Source organism: Trichoderma camerunense, assembly GCF_050948025.1.
Source record: "Trichoderma camerunense strain CBS 138272 chromosome Unknown V8C40scaffold_9, whole genome shotgun sequence".
Taxonomy (NCBI): Eukaryota; Fungi; Ascomycota; class Sordariomycetes; order Hypocreales; family Hypocreaceae; genus Trichoderma; species Trichoderma camerunense.
The window spans coordinates 318413-337372 of record NW_028145361.1 but is presented as its reverse complement, the minus strand read 5'-3'; the positions used below and the strand labels follow the sequence as shown (position 1 = coordinate 337372).

The 18960-nt window shown below is 50.1% G+C and overlaps 6 protein-coding genes and 1 non-coding gene across 7 annotated transcripts; 4 read left to right on the top strand and 3 right to left on the bottom strand.

The window, feature by feature from the left end:
* The first annotated feature begins 256 nt into the window (after window positions 1-256).
* V8C40DRAFT_245124 (PARP-type zinc finger-containing protein) lies at window positions 257-2416 on the top strand. Its single transcript, XM_083215805.1, has 6 exons — window positions 257-547; window positions 681-816; window positions 895-996; window positions 1050-1122; window positions 1185-1268; window positions 1322-2416. Exons 1-6 carry the CDS (start codon window positions 529-531, stop codon window positions 2039-2041), a joined length of 1134 nt encoding a protein of 377 aa, XP_083072959.1. The 5' UTR covers window positions 257-528; the 3' UTR covers window positions 2042-2416.
* A 199-nt stretch (window positions 2417-2615) lies between these two features.
* On the top strand, window positions 2616-3880 carry V8C40DRAFT_245122 (ubiquitin carboxyl-terminal hydrolase). Its single transcript, XM_083215804.1, has 2 exons — window positions 2616-3105; window positions 3182-3880. The coding sequence occupies exons 1-2, from the start codon at window positions 2730-2732 to the stop codon at window positions 3550-3552; spliced, it is 747 nt and encodes a 248-aa protein (XP_083072958.1). The 5' UTR covers window positions 2616-2729; the 3' UTR covers window positions 3553-3880.
* Window positions 3881-4626: 746 nt separating this feature from the next.
* On the top strand, window positions 4627-5740 carry V8C40DRAFT_222538 (uncharacterized protein). Its single transcript, XM_083212226.1, has 2 exons — window positions 4627-5381; window positions 5446-5740. The coding sequence occupies exons 1-2, from the start codon at window positions 5295-5297 to the stop codon at window positions 5590-5592; spliced, it is 234 nt and encodes a 77-aa protein (XP_083072957.1). The 5' UTR covers window positions 4627-5294; the 3' UTR covers window positions 5593-5740.
* A 37-nt stretch (window positions 5741-5777) lies between these two features.
* On the bottom strand, window positions 5778-7372 carry V8C40DRAFT_274903 (glycosyltransferase family 69 protein; the record flags this gene model as incomplete). The annotated part of the gene is made up of 3 exons (XM_083220651.1): window positions 5778-6786; window positions 6934-7129; window positions 7216-7372. The coding sequence occupies 3 exons, from the start codon at window positions 7370-7372 to the stop codon at window positions 5778-5780; spliced, it is 1362 nt and encodes a 453-aa protein (XP_083072956.1).
* A 1653-nt stretch (window positions 7373-9025) lies between these two features.
* On the top strand, window positions 9026-9115 carry V8C40DRAFT_t121. Its single transcript has one exon. It is a non-coding gene; the product is annotated as a tRNA-Pro (tRNA).
* A 449-nt stretch (window positions 9116-9564) lies between these two features.
* V8C40DRAFT_265848 (uncharacterized protein) lies at window positions 9565-10535 on the bottom strand (the record flags this gene model as incomplete). The annotated part of the gene is made up of 2 exons (XM_083219694.1): window positions 9565-9959; window positions 10349-10535. 2 exons carry the CDS (start codon window positions 10533-10535, stop codon window positions 9565-9567), a joined length of 582 nt encoding a protein of 193 aa, XP_083072955.1.
* Window positions 10536-11022: 487 nt separating this feature from the next.
* Window positions 11023-18786, bottom strand: V8C40DRAFT_222520 (putative myosin type II heavy chain). The gene is made up of 3 exons (XM_083212225.1): window positions 17998-18786; window positions 11670-17942; window positions 11023-11613 (listed from the first exon to the last, which is right to left on the bottom strand). Exons 1-3 carry the CDS (start codon window positions 18508-18510, stop codon window positions 11152-11154), a joined length of 7248 nt encoding a protein of 2415 aa, XP_083072954.1. The 5' UTR covers window positions 18511-18786; the 3' UTR covers window positions 11023-11151.
* Window positions 18787-18960: the final 174 nt, after the last annotated feature.

Sequence of the window (18960 nt, the reverse complement as noted above, 5' to 3'; positions counted from 1 at the left end):
CATTTCTTATTTTTATTTTTATTTCGACTGAGAAATTCCCGTCCGTCCGATTGATTGCACTGCTGCAAACTGCCCTGCCCGATGCATCACTGTCACTGTTTCATTGGTGGTGTGAAGCGCTGAAAGTGAGCTGAGATCAGGCTGCCTGCCTAGCCAGGTCACTTTTTTTTTTCCCTTAACCGACGCGACGCGCCACCCCCAATTTCAGATAATAAACCAGCTCCTCCCCCAGCTTTTCCTTCCCACTCAACTCTGGCAAAATCCTCCTTTTTTCACCTTTTTCCCATCCGTCCAACTTTTACGTGCGATTTGTGAACGTTTAAATCTGCATTTTCTTGCTCGTTTCCTGTGTATTTGTGGTCGCTTGTGCAAAGTCTACTGACGGACCAGCAAGTACGGGCCACCGACTTTTTCCCACTTCTGCATCGTCGCATTTTAGTCTCTGTGGCCTGAAGCTTGCGAAATCAGGCTCAGCAACAGATATTGCCTCTATTCCATCTGTTTTCACAGCACCCGCAATCTGCAAACATGCCTCAGTATCGTATTGGTAAGTCCCGCTGTTTCCTTTGTGGCATGAATATTTCCCCAATCTTTCCCCCCTGTGCCTCCCTTGCGCTGTAAAACATTCCGTTGGGCGTTGCTATCAATGTGAAAGCTAAACTCGCTATACTATCATGTAGAGATTTCGCCCAACAACCGCGCCGGCTGCAATGACACCGTGTGCAAGAAGGAAGCCGTCAAGATCTTGAAGAACGAAATTAGATTTGGCACTTGGGTCGAGATCCAAGACCGCGGTTCCTGGAAATGGAAGCACTGGTGAGCTACTTTATTATTTCCTGATAACACGGGACTTGTATTTTTCTCAAGAATCACTAACCTGACAATGACTTTTAGGGGCTGTGTGTCTGGATCCCAGATTGCCGGTCTTCAGGAATCCTGTGGTGGTGATCCTGATAATTATGACTTTGATGCCATTGACGGCTTTGACGAGCTCAAGTAAGTCAAGACGTCATGTGTATACCGGCAAAGTATGCTAACATGTCATGCAGTGACGAAGATGTCAAGGAGAAGGTTCGGCGCTGCGTGAAGCAGGGCCACATCGATGCCGAAGATTTCAAGGGCGTGAGTTTCTTTTCTGCTGTTTACATGTTGGCAATTGCGTTTCACAATCTGACAAACTGCAGGATCCTGAGAAGAACAAGTTGGGCGAGAAGGGAATTTATCTTTCCGCCAAAGAAAAGGCTGCCAAGGAGAAGGCAGCGGCCAAGGTATGCCCATGTTTTTAGCATATATGCCCGACATCGTTACTAACCTTTAAAAGGACGCTGATGAAGATGAGGCTGCTCCAGCCAAGGCCAAGGCCAACAAGCGAGGTGGCAAGAAGGCTGCCGACGTCGCAGATGAGCCTAAGCCTAAGAAAGCGAAGAAGTCTAAGAATGTTGAGGCAGATGAGGAACCGCCCAAGGCCAAGTCCAAGGCCAAGGCTAAGGCTAAGGATGCAAGTGAGGAGGATGCCGGAGAGTCTGCTTCTACTAAGAGAGGACGACCAAGAAAGTCACTCACTCAGCAGGATGAAGAGGTAGAGGCTGAAGAAGCCGAGGTGCCAGCTCCCGCCAAAAAGGCCACTAAGAAGGGATCAAAGGCAAAGGCTGCCCAAGAGCAACAGCCTGAAGAGGAAACTGCGGAAGAGGATGAGGTTGAGGAGAAGGAGAAGGCTACTCCTGCCAGGGCTGCACGTGGACGGAAGACGGCGGCTTCTAAGGCAAAGACGGCGACTACGGATGAGGATGAAGACACCACAAAAGCCACCCCAGTCTCTGCTCCCAGGGGCCGCAAGCGTGCTGCCGCCAAGACTGACGACGCTGAAGAGGATGAGCCCAAGCCCCTTGTTAAGAGAGGACGCAAGTCAAGCACTCCCGCCAAGAAATCTGCTCCCGAGCCAACGGAGGAAGTCGAGGCAAAGGTGGTGGACACGCCCAAGGCGGCGCCCAAGGTCAAAGGAAGGGGTCGTCCTCGCAAATCTGATGCCTCGGCCGCCTAAAATATCACTGCGAGCGGATGTTTATGGACGTGGTATATACGGGAATTGTGCTATATAATCAAGGGGTGAATGTTTGCGTCGACTAATAGGGGGCAATAGGAGAAGGCGCAGTAATTATGCCGGAAGGCCATGCCCGGAAGTTGTTTCTTTTTTGATGACCCCTGACGTTGGTCTTGAGAAGACGGATAGTTAGGTATTTAATGAGCTGTGAATGACGGACTCGTCGTCTTAAGTAGCAAATGTTGCCTTACGTTGAGCTCTTGATGCCATCCAGGGAATGAAGAGTTGTTGTTGGAGCATGTTGCTACTCGTGTACTAGATTGATACTCCATTGATTGGTTTAACAGCCTACATCCCCTGAAGAATAAATGTTGGTATGGATACTTGACTAATAAGACGGCAGCTAACAGCAGCTCCAACGGCCAGTATGTTCTAGATGTGCTCCAGCTGTTATTCTAGTAGATGTTCTAGCAGATGTTCTAGCGCCTCCATAGCTACAGTACAGACGCAGCCTAGCGTGGGCAGACGTCATCAGGCACACCCCGCAATGCGAAATACAGCAGCTATTTCCAAGCTCGCCACTGACATTTGCTACATTTCTGTATTCAACGCTACGTCTACTCCAATACTATATCGCAGAACAGAATATTCGGATACTCCCAGGAGACACAGACGACATCCTCCCACCATGTCGACAAACACGAATCCCGACCCCGCCGCCACAGCGCCGGCCTTCATCCCCCTCGAAGCCAACCCGCAGCTCCTGACAGCTCTCATCCACAAGCTCGGCGTGTCTCCCGCGCTGCAGATGCACGACGTCTATTCCCTCACGGAGCCCGAGCTACTATCCTTTATCCCGCGCCCAGCACTGGCGCTCCTGCTAGTGTTTCCCATATCGGCGGTCTATGAGAGCCACCGGATGGCGGAGGACAGCCTGGCGACAGAGTACAACGGCATTGGAGATAAAGAGCCGGTGCTGTGGTGGAGGCAGACGATTCGGAACGCGTGCGGGATGATGGGGCTGTTGCATGCGGTTGCGAATGGGCCGGCGAGGGAGTTTATCAGTATGTTTGCACCCTTGATCTCTTGATCTTCAAAGTCCTACTGTAGAGAAGTAATGACGTTGACGAATTATTATAGCCGAGGGATCTACGCTTGACGATCTCATCAAGAAAAGCATCCCCCTGCACCCCGTCGAACGGTCCAAACTGCTCGAACAGACGCCGGCGCTGGCCGATGCGCACAAGGCGGCTGCCACCGAGGGAGATACCCCTGCGCCCGACGCCCAGGACGACGTCGACTTGCACTATGTTTGCTTCGTCAAGGCCAACGACGGCGGTTTGTGGGAGCTGGATGGGAGGAGGAAGGGGCCTATTCGGAGGGGGGATTTGGATAAGAATGAGGATGTGTTGAGTGAGAATGCTTTGAACCTGGGGGTGTTGAAGTTTTTGGAGAGGGAGGGTGGTGATTTGCGGTTTAGTGCTGTGGCTTTGGCTGGGACGCTGGATTAATTTGGGTTCTTAGATGGCATGATGCAAGAGGGAGACAAGAAGAGTAATGTATCTTGGGTAAGCATATTGATGTAATGCATTCGCTTGAGCGCATGGCATTCTTTTTTTGAGAACCTCTGTTGAGAAAGATGGTCTCTGTAGAAAATCTCTTGGCATACAATAGAAACAAGAGGGTGAAAGGGTAGACAGCAGTTGTGAAAGCAGCAAGCGAAGATGGGGATATTCGTAGTCTGAGATGTCTGCCCACTTCATTCATCGCCGAGTACATTGCTTCACATAAGCTACACATTGTAGTGTTGGAATTCTCTTTTATATCAGCAAAGTTCTCATGGTTTGCTAAACAAGCCTCAGTGTCTCTATCTTCGCCTTTGTCGCTCGCTGTTACTGCACCTGCATTAGAAGGCCGATGTTGTCCTTGCTGCCTTTGCGAGACAATTACTTTCAACGACGTAATACAATCCTGTGTGTCAACTTGAGATTGAGCATAGTGAGTCTCACGAGCTGGATTGCGTATGGGGATGGATGGAGGGAGTGACGTCGATGTCGTTGCTACTTCATTAGGGAAGGGGCTGAGGCCGAGTTGTCTGCGGAGATGCATGTAGGCTTGCTTCTCACTGTCTTGGATATTTCTGAGCTCCTTGTCTATGTATGTGCTTGGCATGGTCATTGAATGGAATAGCTGTATTAGGTGCGACGGCTTCAAACTCGTTCTGCCTTAGGGTTTATATAACCATGATGGGTGCTATATTTAGGTCAGATGTTATTTCAAGTCAACGTGCTACATCTCAGCTAGATACTATATCTGGGCAGGGCATTATGTAAAGGCGTGAGTCGTAGTGAGAATAGTGATATTAATAGGATGTTTGTTCATGTTGAGTATTTGCCCGGCTAAATATAAACTAATGTAACAAGTTGCCAAGAATCTATAACATGCAGTCCGGCATCTCGCAGAGACCATTAATAAACGAAGCATCGTAGCTGTACTCACTGCAACCAGAGTTTACATCTTACAGTATTTCAGCTTCACAGGCACACAGTGAAAGAAAGAAAAAAACATATATATATCACATCTCAGTTTATTATCCTGTCCGCAGCAATCGGACTTTTTAGCCATTTAACCACCCCCAACCCCGGCGATTAAAGTATTGCCGTTTTGGGATGGCGCTGTCGCGGCAGATCTCTAGGTCCAGCAATCGCCAAGACAAACAGGCACATGGATTAAGGATTTACCATTATGGATTATGCTTTTTTCACCCCCTTCTTAGCCTGACGTCACTTTTTTTTTTTTCGCCAAGACTTTCAAGGGTTCATCGCGATGACACTCTCGACTTTTTACACAAACGACGTTGATGAGCAAAACCGTTGAAATGTGATCTGATCTGAAATACTATGTGGGTTGTGTTTCCTTTTTAATGGGCTTACTGGAGAATAAATGATGTAAAAAACGTGGGAACAATAGCCACATCTCCACAGAATAGCATCATGGTTACGCCAAAGACTCTAAACTCCAGTACATGACGTCAAGAAAGTGTGATGATACAGTAATGCTCTGCAAATCCCAAAGTCAAAAGTCAAAATCTAAAGAGTTATAAAGAAACTGACTTTTCCGCTGCATGTCAATTGCAAAAATATTATTACAAAAGTCTATTCTCCAATCTTCAGAAAGCATCAACCAACACCAACGAAGTTTCAACTTCACACAAACACACAAAGAAGTTTAAAAAAAGGCACATACATACATCATGCCTCGCCAGGGAGACGGTTCAAGCGACAATGGCCCCTTTGAGGAGGCCACTCACAACATTGGCCATGGCGTCACCAAGGACGATGTAAGTTCACCATGAAATCGATTGAATTGAGAATGAGAATCTCGTTTCTGACAGCTTGGTGTAGAACTCAAAGGACAAGACTGCGCCCCTGCCAGAGGGCCTGCACGAGAAAGGCGCTGGCCTACAAGACATGAACGCGAGCGGAGGACAGAGCCAGGGCATCAAGAAGGGCCCCAACGTTGGTCAGGGTGGACGTGGAAGCACCAATTGAGGGATGAATATGGCATGAATTGAAATATATAGATATGTACTACTTATCCTGAAATTGAAGCGACAAAATAAATAAATAAACAAAAAAGATTATCAAGCCCATGATGCATTATACAAAGAAACCAACCCCAGTCTATATCATATACATTATATATTATTATTTCATGCAGCCAATGGCTAGGCTCTTCATTCAGTCAAGCTCTTGTTCCATCGCTGCATAAACTGATCCTTCCACGTCGGCATGCACCGCACCGTATCCGGAGGCCCCGCCCACTCAATCCTATCGCTCCTCTCGTCATGATTGGCGACATTGTCCGACACAAAGCCCTTGAGCTTCTTCAGCTTCCGGCCGTTGGTGATGCTGTACTCGAGGTTCACACTCGGAACCACCGCAATCTTGCCATAGCCTCGCCACCACATGTCCTTGCAGAACAGCACGGGCTCGCCCTGGAAACATTCCCCCTTCTTGTCGTAGTTTGTACGGAAGCGCAGGCCCTCGGCAATCGGCTGGGCGCTAAAGACGGTGGCGCCGTTCCAGCATGCAAAGGCCTGGAAAGGGCGCAGCGACTCAAAGCGGGACTTCGTATCCGGCGCATTCCAAAAGAGGTTGTGTGCTTCGCCCCAGTTGCCGTTGGACGGGATGTGGAAGAAGGAGTCGCCGTTCATGCCCCTCGCGATCCAGACGTCGTAGAACGTGGGATCTTCTCCGGAATACGTCCAGTCCATGGCGCACGTCATGTCAGCGTTGAGCGTCTTCTTCTGCAATATCAGCTCCAGGATGTCCTCGGGACACGCTGCCACGTCGTTGAGGAAGATGACGCTGGCGTCGTCCGCCATGGGCAGCGTCCCCTGGAAGATGGGCTCCAGGGGCATGTTTCGCAGCGCGGCCAGTTTGGCTATGCGGTTGCCCTCGGCCGAGTGGACGGTGGACGAGTTGTAGATGTAAGTGACGCCCAGTGCCTCAAGGCTAGGCCGGAGGGCGGCGAGCACATCTCCGGTGCCGTCGGGAGAGTCTCCCTCTACAATCGAGAGAGCACATGAGTGAGGGCCGAGGAACTGAATGACTTCGACGATGCTGCCGATGAGACGGGGGAGAAGCTTGATGCAGTTCCTCAAGTCGAGGGCGAAGAAGTACCGGATCTCGACGTCGGGGTTTATGTGAGAGAGCGAGCGAGGAAGAGCAGCAGGAGGAGTACTAGATGGCGATAGTGATGACAAAGATTCTGGTAAAGATGAAGCCAGTGATGACCGTAAAGCTGAATCCGAAGCTGGAGATGAGGGTGAGGATGTAGACAGAGAGGAAGAAGGTGATGAGAATAGCGGTAGAGATGAAGATGAAGACGGATATGTCGAAGAGGATGGCACCGGAGGAGGAGAAGAAGGAGCCGGTCGTTTCGGTGAAGGCTTTCCAGACTTGAGCGACTTGTAACGTGTTACGTTGAGGGCCGGGCATTCGAGATTGGCCAGCCTTGAAGTCGGCTTCACATTGTAAATGGCCTCGAGGTACTCGCTAATGTTTTCCGCCGGGAGGATTGCGCCTGGGACAAGTCAGGTCAGAGCCTCATTCCCCTTCACCCACTTTGCACTGTGTCTGTCTGGGTCTGCGCCAAGCTTTCTTTCTTACCATCGTGTATAACCTCCTTGGAGAGCTGCTTGTACGGGATCGGGCGTCTCTGAGAGCTGGGGAACCACGACATGCGATCGCGCCCAATGTATATGCTCCCCAGCAGCAGAAGAACTATAAATGGAGCCGCCACCAACGGCAGCCTTGTTCTACGCATTTCAAGAAGAAAAAAGAAAAAAGACTTGGCACCGCGAAGAAGAAGAAAGGGTAAGGGGGGAGAAAGGATGTGAGAAACCCTTTCAACTTTTCGGGAGCGAAAGTGCTTTTGACGGGCGTGGAGAAAGATAAAGCGATTGGCTAGGAAGTCAAAAACCAGAACACGGCTCCTCGATAGGAGAGAACAGAGTCCAGCCACAGGGAGCCAAAAAAGAAGGATATGACAAGAGAGGCTGTGTAGGAGTAGGTATCTGCTGCTTAAGTGATTATGATCCTTCGGCTATCGGACAGCCAGCAAGGCGGTGGGTCGTCGTTGTGGTGATAATATTCGCAGGCTCTCTCAAGTGCTTACTTTTTGCTCAACCGGATAGTAGATACTCGTAAGAGTAATAGTAATAGACTGCACAGCATTTGCCTGCTTGCTTGTTGGGTTCCTTGCAAAAAAAAGCCAAAGTGGACTCTCTGACAGCGGATACGCCGGGCTGATACGAGGAATTATATGGATGTCAAGCATCGCACGGCTTTTTATGCAGCTCGCGAACCTTGGGAGACTTGAAGCGGAATAGGCCAATGCAGTGGACAGCTGCGAGACAAGACACGGTGTGACAGCGTCTCGCTTCCTGCGCACTCGCATAGGAGGAGGAGGAGAGCGAAGAGCGTTGTTTTGGCCCTGTCTTCCCTGTCTGATGCAGCTCCTCCTCCTCCTCCTCCTCCTTCTCCTCCTCCATCTCTCTCTTTTTTTTTCACTCATTCGCTCTCACTCCAGCCCAGCTCGCAAATCTCGTAATTGCTCTTCGTACTTTTTACTAGCCCAAGTAAACCCTGGACTTCCCAACCATCTGGAACGGTCTCTCCAGCGGCAGGATACGAGATCAAGCTCAGGGCGATTGGCCGCCTTCGAAGCGTGGGCAAGGGCTATTTGGCACAGGCTAAGCCCCCACTGGTCAAGCCGAGCTGTCTCCAGAGCACGGCCCTTGGGGGGGAAAAAAAAAGACGCCATTTTTTGGGATCCCCTTCAGCCCTTTTGTCCGCAGGTGCTACTGTGCCTCGTACGGATATTACATGGCATGTGAAGAAACGGAGATGGTAAAAGAAAAAAAAATGCCTTGGCTACCTTACGCGCGCATCAGGCACAGCACGCAGGGTCTTATCTTTTCGGCTTAGTCAACTTTTTTGTCGGACAATATCGTGACAGCAGCAAAAGGGCGTGCTAATTGTGGCGAGCTCATCTCATTCTCTCATTCTCATGCTCATTCTCGTGGTAACACGTTGTTTTCCCACCACAAGAGGCGTCCCATCACCTGTTGCAAGCAGATTGGTCGGACGGGGGGACATCGTGGCAAGTTGTTTATGCCGCACAATGGAGAGAGAACAGAGAGAGTAAGAGAAACGGGGTGCTGTTTGCGAATGTCTGAGATACTAATGAGACCCTTGTCGCGCTGTTATCGGCAGACTAGCCCAGGACGGGAAAAACAAATGCTTGTTTTTTCTTTCGATACGAGGGGTGTAGAGGGTGTGGATCCAACCTTATGTACTGCCGTTTCTTCGAAGAGTCAAAAGTTCACAAGGTTTTGGGAGACATGACGTCGTGACAGAAGGTTTATAGACTCCAACTAGATTGACCGTTACATAACACTCAATCAGGCGATTGATTGGTCTGGTGGTCTAGTGGTATGATTCTCGCTTAGGGAAAACCCTACAGCTGATATGCGAGAGGTCCCGGGTTCAATCCCCGGCCAGACCCTTCTTTTTTTTTTCCTTCTTTCTAAGGTTCTCTTTTTTCCTTCTCTCTCAGCCTGCCGCGGCCGCGGCGATTGCCTCATTAGGCAGTAGCTATAAAAAGCAGCAGACTCCATCCATCCGTACCTGTCAGTGCTCACTCATCAGCCATCCCATCCACCCGTACAAGGACGAATAAGAAGGCCAGCAGAAAATTCTTTTGGGCTCGGCGGTTTTGCCCTGGTCAATCAGACGAACCAATCGTTCAGCTTTTGCCAGTCACCAGTTAGTCGCGATTGTCTCATCAATGCAGGTTACTAAATCATACAAGCAGGGGTAGAACGAAGACTATACGAGTTTGATATCTAGAGTTGAATTTATCCATTGATTGCTCGATGCTACCCAACAAACCACCTCGTAACTATGCAGAGACTTTCTGTTTTTTTTTTTTTTGTTTCAAAAACAATCAACTCCTCACAGTCTCCTCCGGCGGTTGCTCGAAATGCTTCGGCCCCCGGACATGAAGTATCCGCGAGCTGCTGCGCGAGGAGGATACGAGTACACATGAGTCCGTCTTCTCATCGGCGCCTCTTCGCCCGCACCTGCGCGAGGCGGAACTCTTCCAACTGCCGCTGCCAAAGACGACGAGCCCTGCTGGCCAACAGCTACAGCAGCAGCGGCCGCAGCCGCAACAGGGGCAGCGTTACTGTTATTGTTACTATTGCTCCGGTACGACGTGTGTGATCGTCGCTGAACATCTTCCAGCACGCGCATCCACGATCGAAAATGGCGGCGGTTTTCTTCCTCCTGGTGAAGCCGTCGTGTAGTCGCCAAGATGCGCTCCGTGAGGTTACGATACGCGGGCGTTGCTGTCGTATTGTTAGTGTTTATATTGGGCGAACCGTTGTTGGTTCGAGATGAATTGCCGTTGCTCTGCTGCTGGCCTCCTCTCTGACGGGTTTCGCCGTGTCTGTGCTGGCCGTGGCGGTGATTATGATGACGGTAATCGTGCCGAGCACGCTATACACATCAATCTCCTCATCAGTAATCCGAAAACATAACCCCAACCAAAAGGTTTAAGTAATCTTTAATCAAACGCAAGAACCACAAAAACAAAAACAAAAACATATGCTTACATCTCTCTCCTCAGCCCTACGATACCCCCCGTCCTCTCCCTCTCCCCATCCAGCCCTACCCCTGCGCAGCGCCTCTCGTCTCGCCCAACAAGCCGAGCAATCGCTCAGATACGCATCATCACCATCATCGTCGTCTTCTTCATCGCTGCTTTCCGAGCTGGAGCAGCTCGAGGCACAGCTCGAGCAGCAGCACGTCGAGCCCGAATACTCGGAGCCCGACTCCTGCTCTTCCGACACGAGCACGTATCCCGTCCTCATCGGGTCGCGGCGAAGTCGTTGCAATCTGTAGTTTCTGCCGCTGCTCGCCATTTTGTGAGCGGTGACTCTTTTTTCAATGATGCAAAATTAATAGTCTTCAAAATCGAGAAATAGAGGAGAAGAAAAGGGGGGTTGAAGAATCTCTAGGGGCACGATTCAAGAGCTACATCTGCATCTCCGAATCTACAACTCCCATCTCAGGGGCTTAGGCCTCTAAATACCCATCAGCAAAAAGCACAAAGCAACAAATATCCGATTACGAAGGCTACAATTGTTTGCGTTGCACCTCCTTCATCCCTCGGCAACATACACAACAACACGTAATACCTGTGATACGCCTTCAAGTCAGGCATCTGTCCACAGTCACACTCGCTAGGAAACGCTGCTGCTGTTTTCCATCCGTCTCTCATTAACTAATATCGTACTCATTATATAATGTAACATAACATCTTTCCCCCCTTAATCATAAACAATGGCAATCCCATATGATACAGAGCCTGCCTGCAGCTGATGACGACTTGCTACCCGTCCTCTCTTCCACCTCCCCCTTATCCTGATACCCAATTACACAAGACTGTCCCACAAACCTGTCGCAAAACGCCATGCTTCATCAATGTTTCCGCTTTCTCTCCTTCATTCGGCAGACGTCATTCGTGTTCCGGCAGCTTTACAGAAAGCCCTTGGTCATACTAGGAGCTCTGTTTAGGCTGCTGTTTCTTTGGGGAACATCAATGAGTGTCGAATCCTCACCTTCGCTACCAGTCCTCCAGGTGACGCCTCGGCCTCGGACACTCCCCACTGGCGCTGAGCCCTTCTCCATACGAAGGCCCTTCCACCCCTCTAGCTCTCGCTCCAGGCGGTGACACTTCTCCTTCTCTTCGCGCAATTCACGCTCGGCACGACGAGCCGAGAGCTGGTTTGTCGACTCTGACGCTTGCAGCTCATCGATTGTCTTGAGAAGCTTGTCGACCCTGTCGCGCATGCGGTTCACATCATCAGTAAGCTGGAGGTTTTGCTTATCCTTACGCTCAACCTGCGTTTGTAGATCCTTCACGGTACGATCCACGTTTCGAACAGAGCGCTGAGACTTGTTCTTTTCTTCTTCGTGGCTGTCCAATTGCGATTCAAGCTGGCGCGTAGTTAGTACATACATACCGTAAATCTTTTGGGGAGCGAGCAGCCTACCTCTTGGATGCGCCTATGCAAAAACTTAATGTCTTGGCTACCACTCGAATAGCCCTTAGTTTCAAGGTCTATCAGCTTGAGTTGTGCCTCGCTCAAACTCTTCTCTAGAGACGTCTTCTGTTTCTGTAAGCCCGCAGCATTCTCACGCTCAGCTGCCACATCTTTCTGAATCTCAATGGCCAGTGCCTCGGCGCGTCGCATCTTCTCCACTGCGGCGAGGGCAATGTCCTCTTGTCGGGCAAGACTGGTCTTCAAGTTTAGGATTTCCTTGTCCATGCCCGCAGCGTCACGGAGTGATGGACTTCCACCCTTGACAAGCTCATCGTAACCTGCCTTGGCTTCTTCGAGACGAGCTTCGACGCCCTTCTTCTCCCGGATAAGGAGGTCGCGCTCGGTGGTGATTTCGTCCACACTAGATCGAAGGGTTCTCACTTGAGACAGCAGGGAAACAATCTTGCTTTGAGCCTCATTATGCGCAGTGACTGCCTCATCACGCGACGAGGCCACGTCGACCAATGTAGATTCCAGTCGAGCCTTTTCCTTGGACCATGTGGAGCTGTTTAGCACCTCATCATCCCACTTCGACCTAAGCTCATCAAGTTCTTCCCGAAGTCTAGTAATCTCCGCTTGCTTGAACAGCTTCTCTTCCCGAGCAAGGTCGAGCTCCTTGGCCAGAGTAGCAAACTCGGTTTGATACTTCTTGCGAGTTTGCTCCATGCTCGACTCCTTGTCTTCAATCTCCATGGCCCTTTGGTTACGGTAATCTTCCAGCTCGTGTTGAAGGCGCCTTCTGGCTTGCGTTGCGGCGTCCAAGTCGGTTGACAGGTCCTCTACCCGGCCCTCAAGGCGATGGTTTTGGCCTTGCAGATCCTCAATCAAAGCATCCATCCTCTGCCTCTCAGACATGACTTCAGCGTACGTTTCTTCTGCCTCCTTGGCCTGCGACTTGGCAAACTGCTCTGCTCTCGTCGCCTTCAAAACGGCGATTTCGGCCTGCTCAAGCTTGCTAAAGTACTCATCCGCTCGGCCCCTGTACATCTCTAGGCTGGAGGATACGTCGGCAAGCCTAGATGTCTCTGCATCGAGCCTAATCTGGAGATCGGTGAATTCTTGCAATAACTGGCTTCGGCTTTGAGCCTCCTGCTCGCGTGCGGCAGTCATCTCCTGAAGGTCGGATTTTGAATCTCGGAGTTCGACTTCTAGCTTCGCCCGATCATGGCGCATCTTGTCGAAATGAGCCTTCACTTCAGTGAGTTCGGCAATGGCATCTTTGTGGCTATGCAAAAGAGATTTGCGTGCTTCTTCCTGGTTATTGAAGATATCCAAAAGCTCCTCATGAGAGCGTGTTTGGATATCCCGTAGAGAGAGTTCACCAGCTCGCATGCTCTTCTCCAAAGCAGCCACTTTCTTAGTCGAATCGTCCAACATGTCGTGAAGGCGATTGTTGGCCTTTTCAAGCTTCTGTACTCGCAGGATTGATGCCTCGTCTTCGTATGCATCATCAGATGATGAGTTCCGGTCGAGTTGGCTCTGGAGTTTTCGGTTCTGCATCTGAGCAAGCTGTAGCTGACTCTGGAGGTCCTCGATTTCTGCCTTTAGTTCAAAGCCATTCCTGATATCAGATGCGCCAAAGCCTCTCTCAGACTGAGAATGATCCTGAGAATTGGCGTCATGGAATCGTCGGCCGGCTCCCACGCCATTTGAATTAGAATGCAGGCCTGCCTTGCCAGACTTCTTCACCCCAGGAGATCCTTGGAAAGGCGCCTCATTTGGATGCAACTCTCCGAGTCCTGGTCGGCTCGGGCTCTCATTTCTCAATGCCCTCATCTCGGTCAACTGGCTTTCCGCATTCGTCCTGGCTACAGTTTGGACTCGCAGTTTCTGCTGCAGTTCCTCAACCATACGAACAAGGTCAAAGTTCTTGAGCAAAGCCTTCTCGTTACTAGAGTCCTTCTGGGGGACTTGGACCTCGGGGTCAACCATTTTGAGTGCCTTGAGCATCTGAGCTCTCATATCTTCCAGCTCCTTATCTCGTGAGTCTATCGATGCTTGCAGTGTGCGTACCGTAGACTGTGTTTGGTTTCGCAGTTGTCGCTCCGACTCAACCAGTCGATTCGCTTCTGCCAGCTGGACGGTAAAGTTGGAAGAGGCCTTCTCCGCATTCCTACTAGCTTTCGCCTCCCTCGCAACTTCGTGATTAAGATCTTCTAGGTTGAGGTGAAGCTTCTCTAACTTCTTCTCCAAGGTTGCAACGTTGAGCTGAGCATCGCCTAATTGTTTGTTCAGCTTTGCGTTTTGGTCTTCTAGCTTGGTCTTTTCTCCACGAAGGGACAGAAGCTGGCTCCGAGAGGCCTCTGTTGCGCGAGAGCTAGTTCTAGCAATTTCGAGGCCTTTTTGCTGCAACTTGTTGAGTAAAGTTTTGTTGTCGTTTTCTGACGCCGCAAGCCGGCTCTTTATTGTGTTGAGCTCACGCTCCATCCTCTCCTTTGCCTGATCATTTTTCAACCCAAATTCTCCAGATGTAAGAATGAGCTTGTTGAGCTCCTCAACCTGGCGATTCAGTTTGTTGCATTCCTCTTCAAACCATTGGAGACGCTCTTGGGCGGCTTCGAGGTCTTTTCGAAGGCTGGCTTCCCTTTCTCGTGCCGCCTTCGAAGCCTGGCGTTCACCAGCCATCTCAGCCTGTAGACGAGCCTCTTCCGCTTCTGTCTTGGCTACGCGAAGCTTTCGGATCTCGTCTCTGGCCTCGTCTCGCTCTTTTTCGACCAAGGTTCGCGCCTCCATGGTTCGCCTCAAGGTATCTTGCTGGACATACATTTCCTTCTCGATGATAATCTTTGCGTCATTCAATCGATCAAACTCATCCTTGAGTGCCTGGTACTTGTGCTCTCCGAGCAGTAAAACGTCATCTCGAGACTGCCGCTCTCTGCTGAGTTCCATTTGCGTCCCATAGAGCTCATCCTGGAGGTCTTTGATCTGAGACTCAAGAACTTTGCGGTTCTTCTCAGCCTGTGCGTCCTCAGACAGCCGAGCTTCAAGCAAAACTTTGGCATCCTGAGCCTCGCGTTCTAGCTGTACTTGCTTGGATTTCAGCGCCACCAATTCAGCTTGAACATCGCGGAATCTGGCAGCATTCTTCTCCATATCTTCCGTAAGAGCCCTCTTTTGCTCTTCGAGGCTTCGGCGCTCTGCTTCCGACTGCCGTTTATCATCGCGCAGCAATGCCAGCTCGCTTTCCTTGGATCGGACAAGATCTTCGTAGTCTGTTGATGTCTTTGAAAGCTCCGCAAGTTGCTCGTGCACTTCTTGGTTCTCTCGAGCCAGGCGAACCTCTCGCACTTTGGCTGCGTCGAGATCTTTCTGCGCAGTGAATAGCTTGACTTCGAGATCTTGGTCTAGCTTGAGCAATTTATCTTCCAAATCCTTGGCTTTTCGATCTTTGAGAGCCAATTGACTTTGAAGCATCTTGATCTCACCTTCCATAGCGGTCTCTTTGTCGGTATGCTCAGATTGTCTCCGAGATAGATCATTGATGGCCGCCTCGAGTTCCGCTGCTTTGGCTGACAAGCGTGTCTTTTCCTCTTCGAGCCTAGAGATGAGGGAAGCCGCCTGTTCAAGCTGCGCACGATATTTCTCAACTTCTTGCTCTGCTCGGTTCTTTGCCTCCATCAGATTGTCCAGCTGGTCCTCTAGTCTTTCTTGATCTTCGAGTGCGCCTGCTAGCTTCTCTTCCAACTCATCCTCACGATCTTGAAGTCGCATGAAAATCTCTTCCTTGTCCAAGGCAAGGGCGCGTTCGCTCTCTAGAGTTTTCTGGATGCGAGCAATCTCAGCTTGACAATTCCTTCTTTCGTCCTCTAATTTCTGGCGGCTTTCTAGTTCAAGACGCATCTTCTCACTCAGGTCTTTAATCATGGCATCTCGCTTCTTCACTTCGGCTGCAGTTCTAGTGGCGCCGAGGAGAGGCTTCATCTTTACAATGAGCTGCCACCATGGATTTCCGACGAGATCGAGATATACCTGGAAGTTCCTTTGGATAATTCGGGTGGCTTCAGTACGGAAAAGCCGTTTATGGGCTGCGCGGCGGCGAATATATCCCCTGGCTACCGATTGGAATCGGGCCATAATCTGGGTAATGAGAGCATCACGCTGCCCTTCCAATTCTGCTAGAATCTCGGCCCGGAAGAAAACCTTTGTGAGACCAACACGGTACATAGCCTTGTCAAGACCGAGCCTCTCAAGCATAAGAGAGGCCACGACTTGGCCATCTGGATGACCCTTTGGTATGTCAGGGCAAAGCACTTCGTATCGCTGGCGGAATTCGGTAAAGGGCAATCGATTGGGAAAGCCGGTTCGTGCAATTCGAATACCTTCCAACACACCATTACATCGAAGTTGGTCTAAAACCAGTAATTTGTCAAACAGCTTCGGTCGCTTTTTGTAGTTGGGCAGTATACAGCGAACGAAGTGAGGGTGTGTAGACTGAAGCTGAGACATCAAATTGTGAAGCTGTTCTTTGTGCCTCTGGGCCACGGTTCGGAAAAGGCCCTTCTTGACACGGCTCCTCCGTCCACCGTGATCATCGTCGGAATCGGCACAGTCTACAAAAATATTTGCAATATGCTGATCAGTCGAAGCTGCCAACAAGCGCGTGATGTTGTTGTTTAGAGGATCTTTGTTCTTTTCCAGCCAGTCCTCGGTGGAGTACTCGACCTCAGCTGCGTAGTGGGTGAGGATGAAGCCCTGGCCCAGCCGAGAGGGACGGTATTTTGTAGACTTCTTGTCCCATAGGTGGTTAAGCTTCTCTGTGAAAGACTTATCGGTGGCTTTGGGCATGACGCAGTCTTCGTCCAGGCAAGAGAAAATTCCTATTGGATTTGGCAGCTCAATCAAATCGATAGTTGGTTGTAAATCCCGACCAAAATCAATGAATTGCCACTCGATTTGCTCGCGGGCATACTCCTCTTGTTCAAGGACAAACATGTGGTGGTTGAAGAATTGCTGGAGCTTTTCGTTGGAATAATTGATAAGCAGTTGCTCAAAGCTGTTCTTTTCAAAGATTTCGAAACCAGCAATATCAAGAACACCGATGAATCTAGAGTCTTCTAGACCCATGCCAGTGCGGTCGAGTTGGCGATTGATTCGAGCTACAAGGTCACTAAATCCTCGCTCATATATACCCTTCGCGAGAGCATCCAAGCTAAGTCGAACCTGCTCGGGAGTCTGAACCTTCTCAACCCATTCGCGTCCAGCCTTCACCTTGGGGTGTAACAGGCCTTGGAGGAACGGGTCGAGTGGCACACCAAGGAGCTTGCAAACCTTGGCAGCCTGTAATTTGGCGTCTGAAGCCAGTCTTGCCTGGTCTGCACTCCGGCTCTCCTTGATAACGTCAATGTTTCCCAGGTGCAGTACCGCGGCAATGGTGCGAAGTATTGACAGTTGGTCTTGATCGGAGAAGCCAATAACTTCAAAGGCTTCCAGAAGCGCATTCCACTCTTCTTGGTCAGACACTCCGGCCACGCTATCGTGTCCGTTGCGAGTGTAGGCGAAATCACCGATATCCAGTCCATCCAAAAGCAAATCCCTTCTAAGTTTGGGATCTGCTCCTTTCAGAATTTGATAAAAAATGTGATAATTTCTCTCCTGCGCATTCACCCTTACGACTCTGGACTTTTCAAGTAGATACCAGTCGATAAACGCTCCAGTAATAGCGCCATCTCGACTGAACTCGATTCGGATAAACTTGCCAAATCGCGACGAGTTGTTGTTCCTCACCGTCTGGGCATTTCCAAACGCTTCTAGAATAGGGTTGGCGCGAAGAATTTGTTCCGAGAGGTTTGTGTGCTGGGATTGATTTTTGATCGGAGACTCGGATTGTGCCACCGCCGCCAAATACTGAATAACCTTTTTGGTGTTTTCTGTCTTTCCCGCACCAGATTCACCAGTGACTAGAATGCTCTGATTGTGACCTTCTTCAACCAGATTACGGAACGCCTCATCAGCCATGGCAAAGATGTGAGGTTTCGTATCGTCTCGACTTCGACCTTTATACATGTTGATATAATCGTTGGAGTAAATCGGCAAAGGGCAGTATGGATTGACGGTAACAAGAAAGAGGCCTGAATAAGTGTAGATCAGGTCCGATTGGTATCGCATGTGCAGGTTGTGGACGACCGACGCCTCATTCAAATGGGTCAACTCGGCCATATCGTTTGCCTTGTCGAATTTGGCGGGGTTCACTTTATCAACGCTCTCGGCATCAACTTCGCGTTGCTTTATACCTTCATTAGCATAAATTGCCCATGCAAATGCTAGGGAGATAACTTACAGCTCCACTGTCGGTTTGCACCAATATTTTGTTATCCTCTAATTCCTCAATGACCCAACCTTTCACGAAAGCTTCTTGAGGGTCCTTAAGCCAGACATATCGCTTGCCAGAAAAGTCGTTCTCGCCCTCAATGCTTTTGACAGCATCCGGGTTTCGTCTCAAATCTTCCTCTTCCTTGATGAAGGAGGGGGCAAAGGTGTTTGTGTTCGAGCTCGTCCCGGCTCTGGAGTCGGTTCGATGGTGTCTTGCTACTATGCCGGCTGGGGCAATGGCTGTACCAAAGGAACTATTGGTACCAAAAGAGCTATTGGTTCGCGGCCGTGCAACCGAGGCTGTGGAGGCCATGGAGGCCGTAGAAGCTGTAGATGGCGGTGTCGACACGCCGGGAGAGCTCGTGGGCGAGGCGAAGAGAACTGACTTTGGCCTGGAGGAGGGCATTGCTTGTGAGGGAGAGGCGTTTCTCGCGAACGGATTGCTCCGCCGCGGCCCCGAGCTATTAGGTGTGAAAGACATTGTTGATTATCGACTAAAGTTTCAAGGCCAACTCATACCGATATGCTACAGTGCAGTGGTTGATGTTGGCCCGTAACGTAACTTTCGGTCGCGCTGAATAGGAGGCAGCCAAATAGAAACTTAGAGAGAGAACGATGTTTTGCTGAAAGTTGAATAGAAAAGAAAAGAAATTGTACAAGAAAGATGCAAGGCACTTCCGCCAGAATTAAAGCATCAGGTATAGAAACACAAATCAACAATGCGGTGCGGTGACAACTGGGGGGAGCTCCGTAAATGTATACATCCATGCAGCCTACAGCACCCTGGTTGCTGGGGCGAGACCCCGCGAAAGTAAACAGAGGCGCTTCACGTGACTCGAGCAATCGCGATAACAACCATTATCAGTGCACTAGTCCCAGGAAAGAATAGCACCGCTTCGACCACAGCTAGCTGATCTCTTTTGCCCAAACG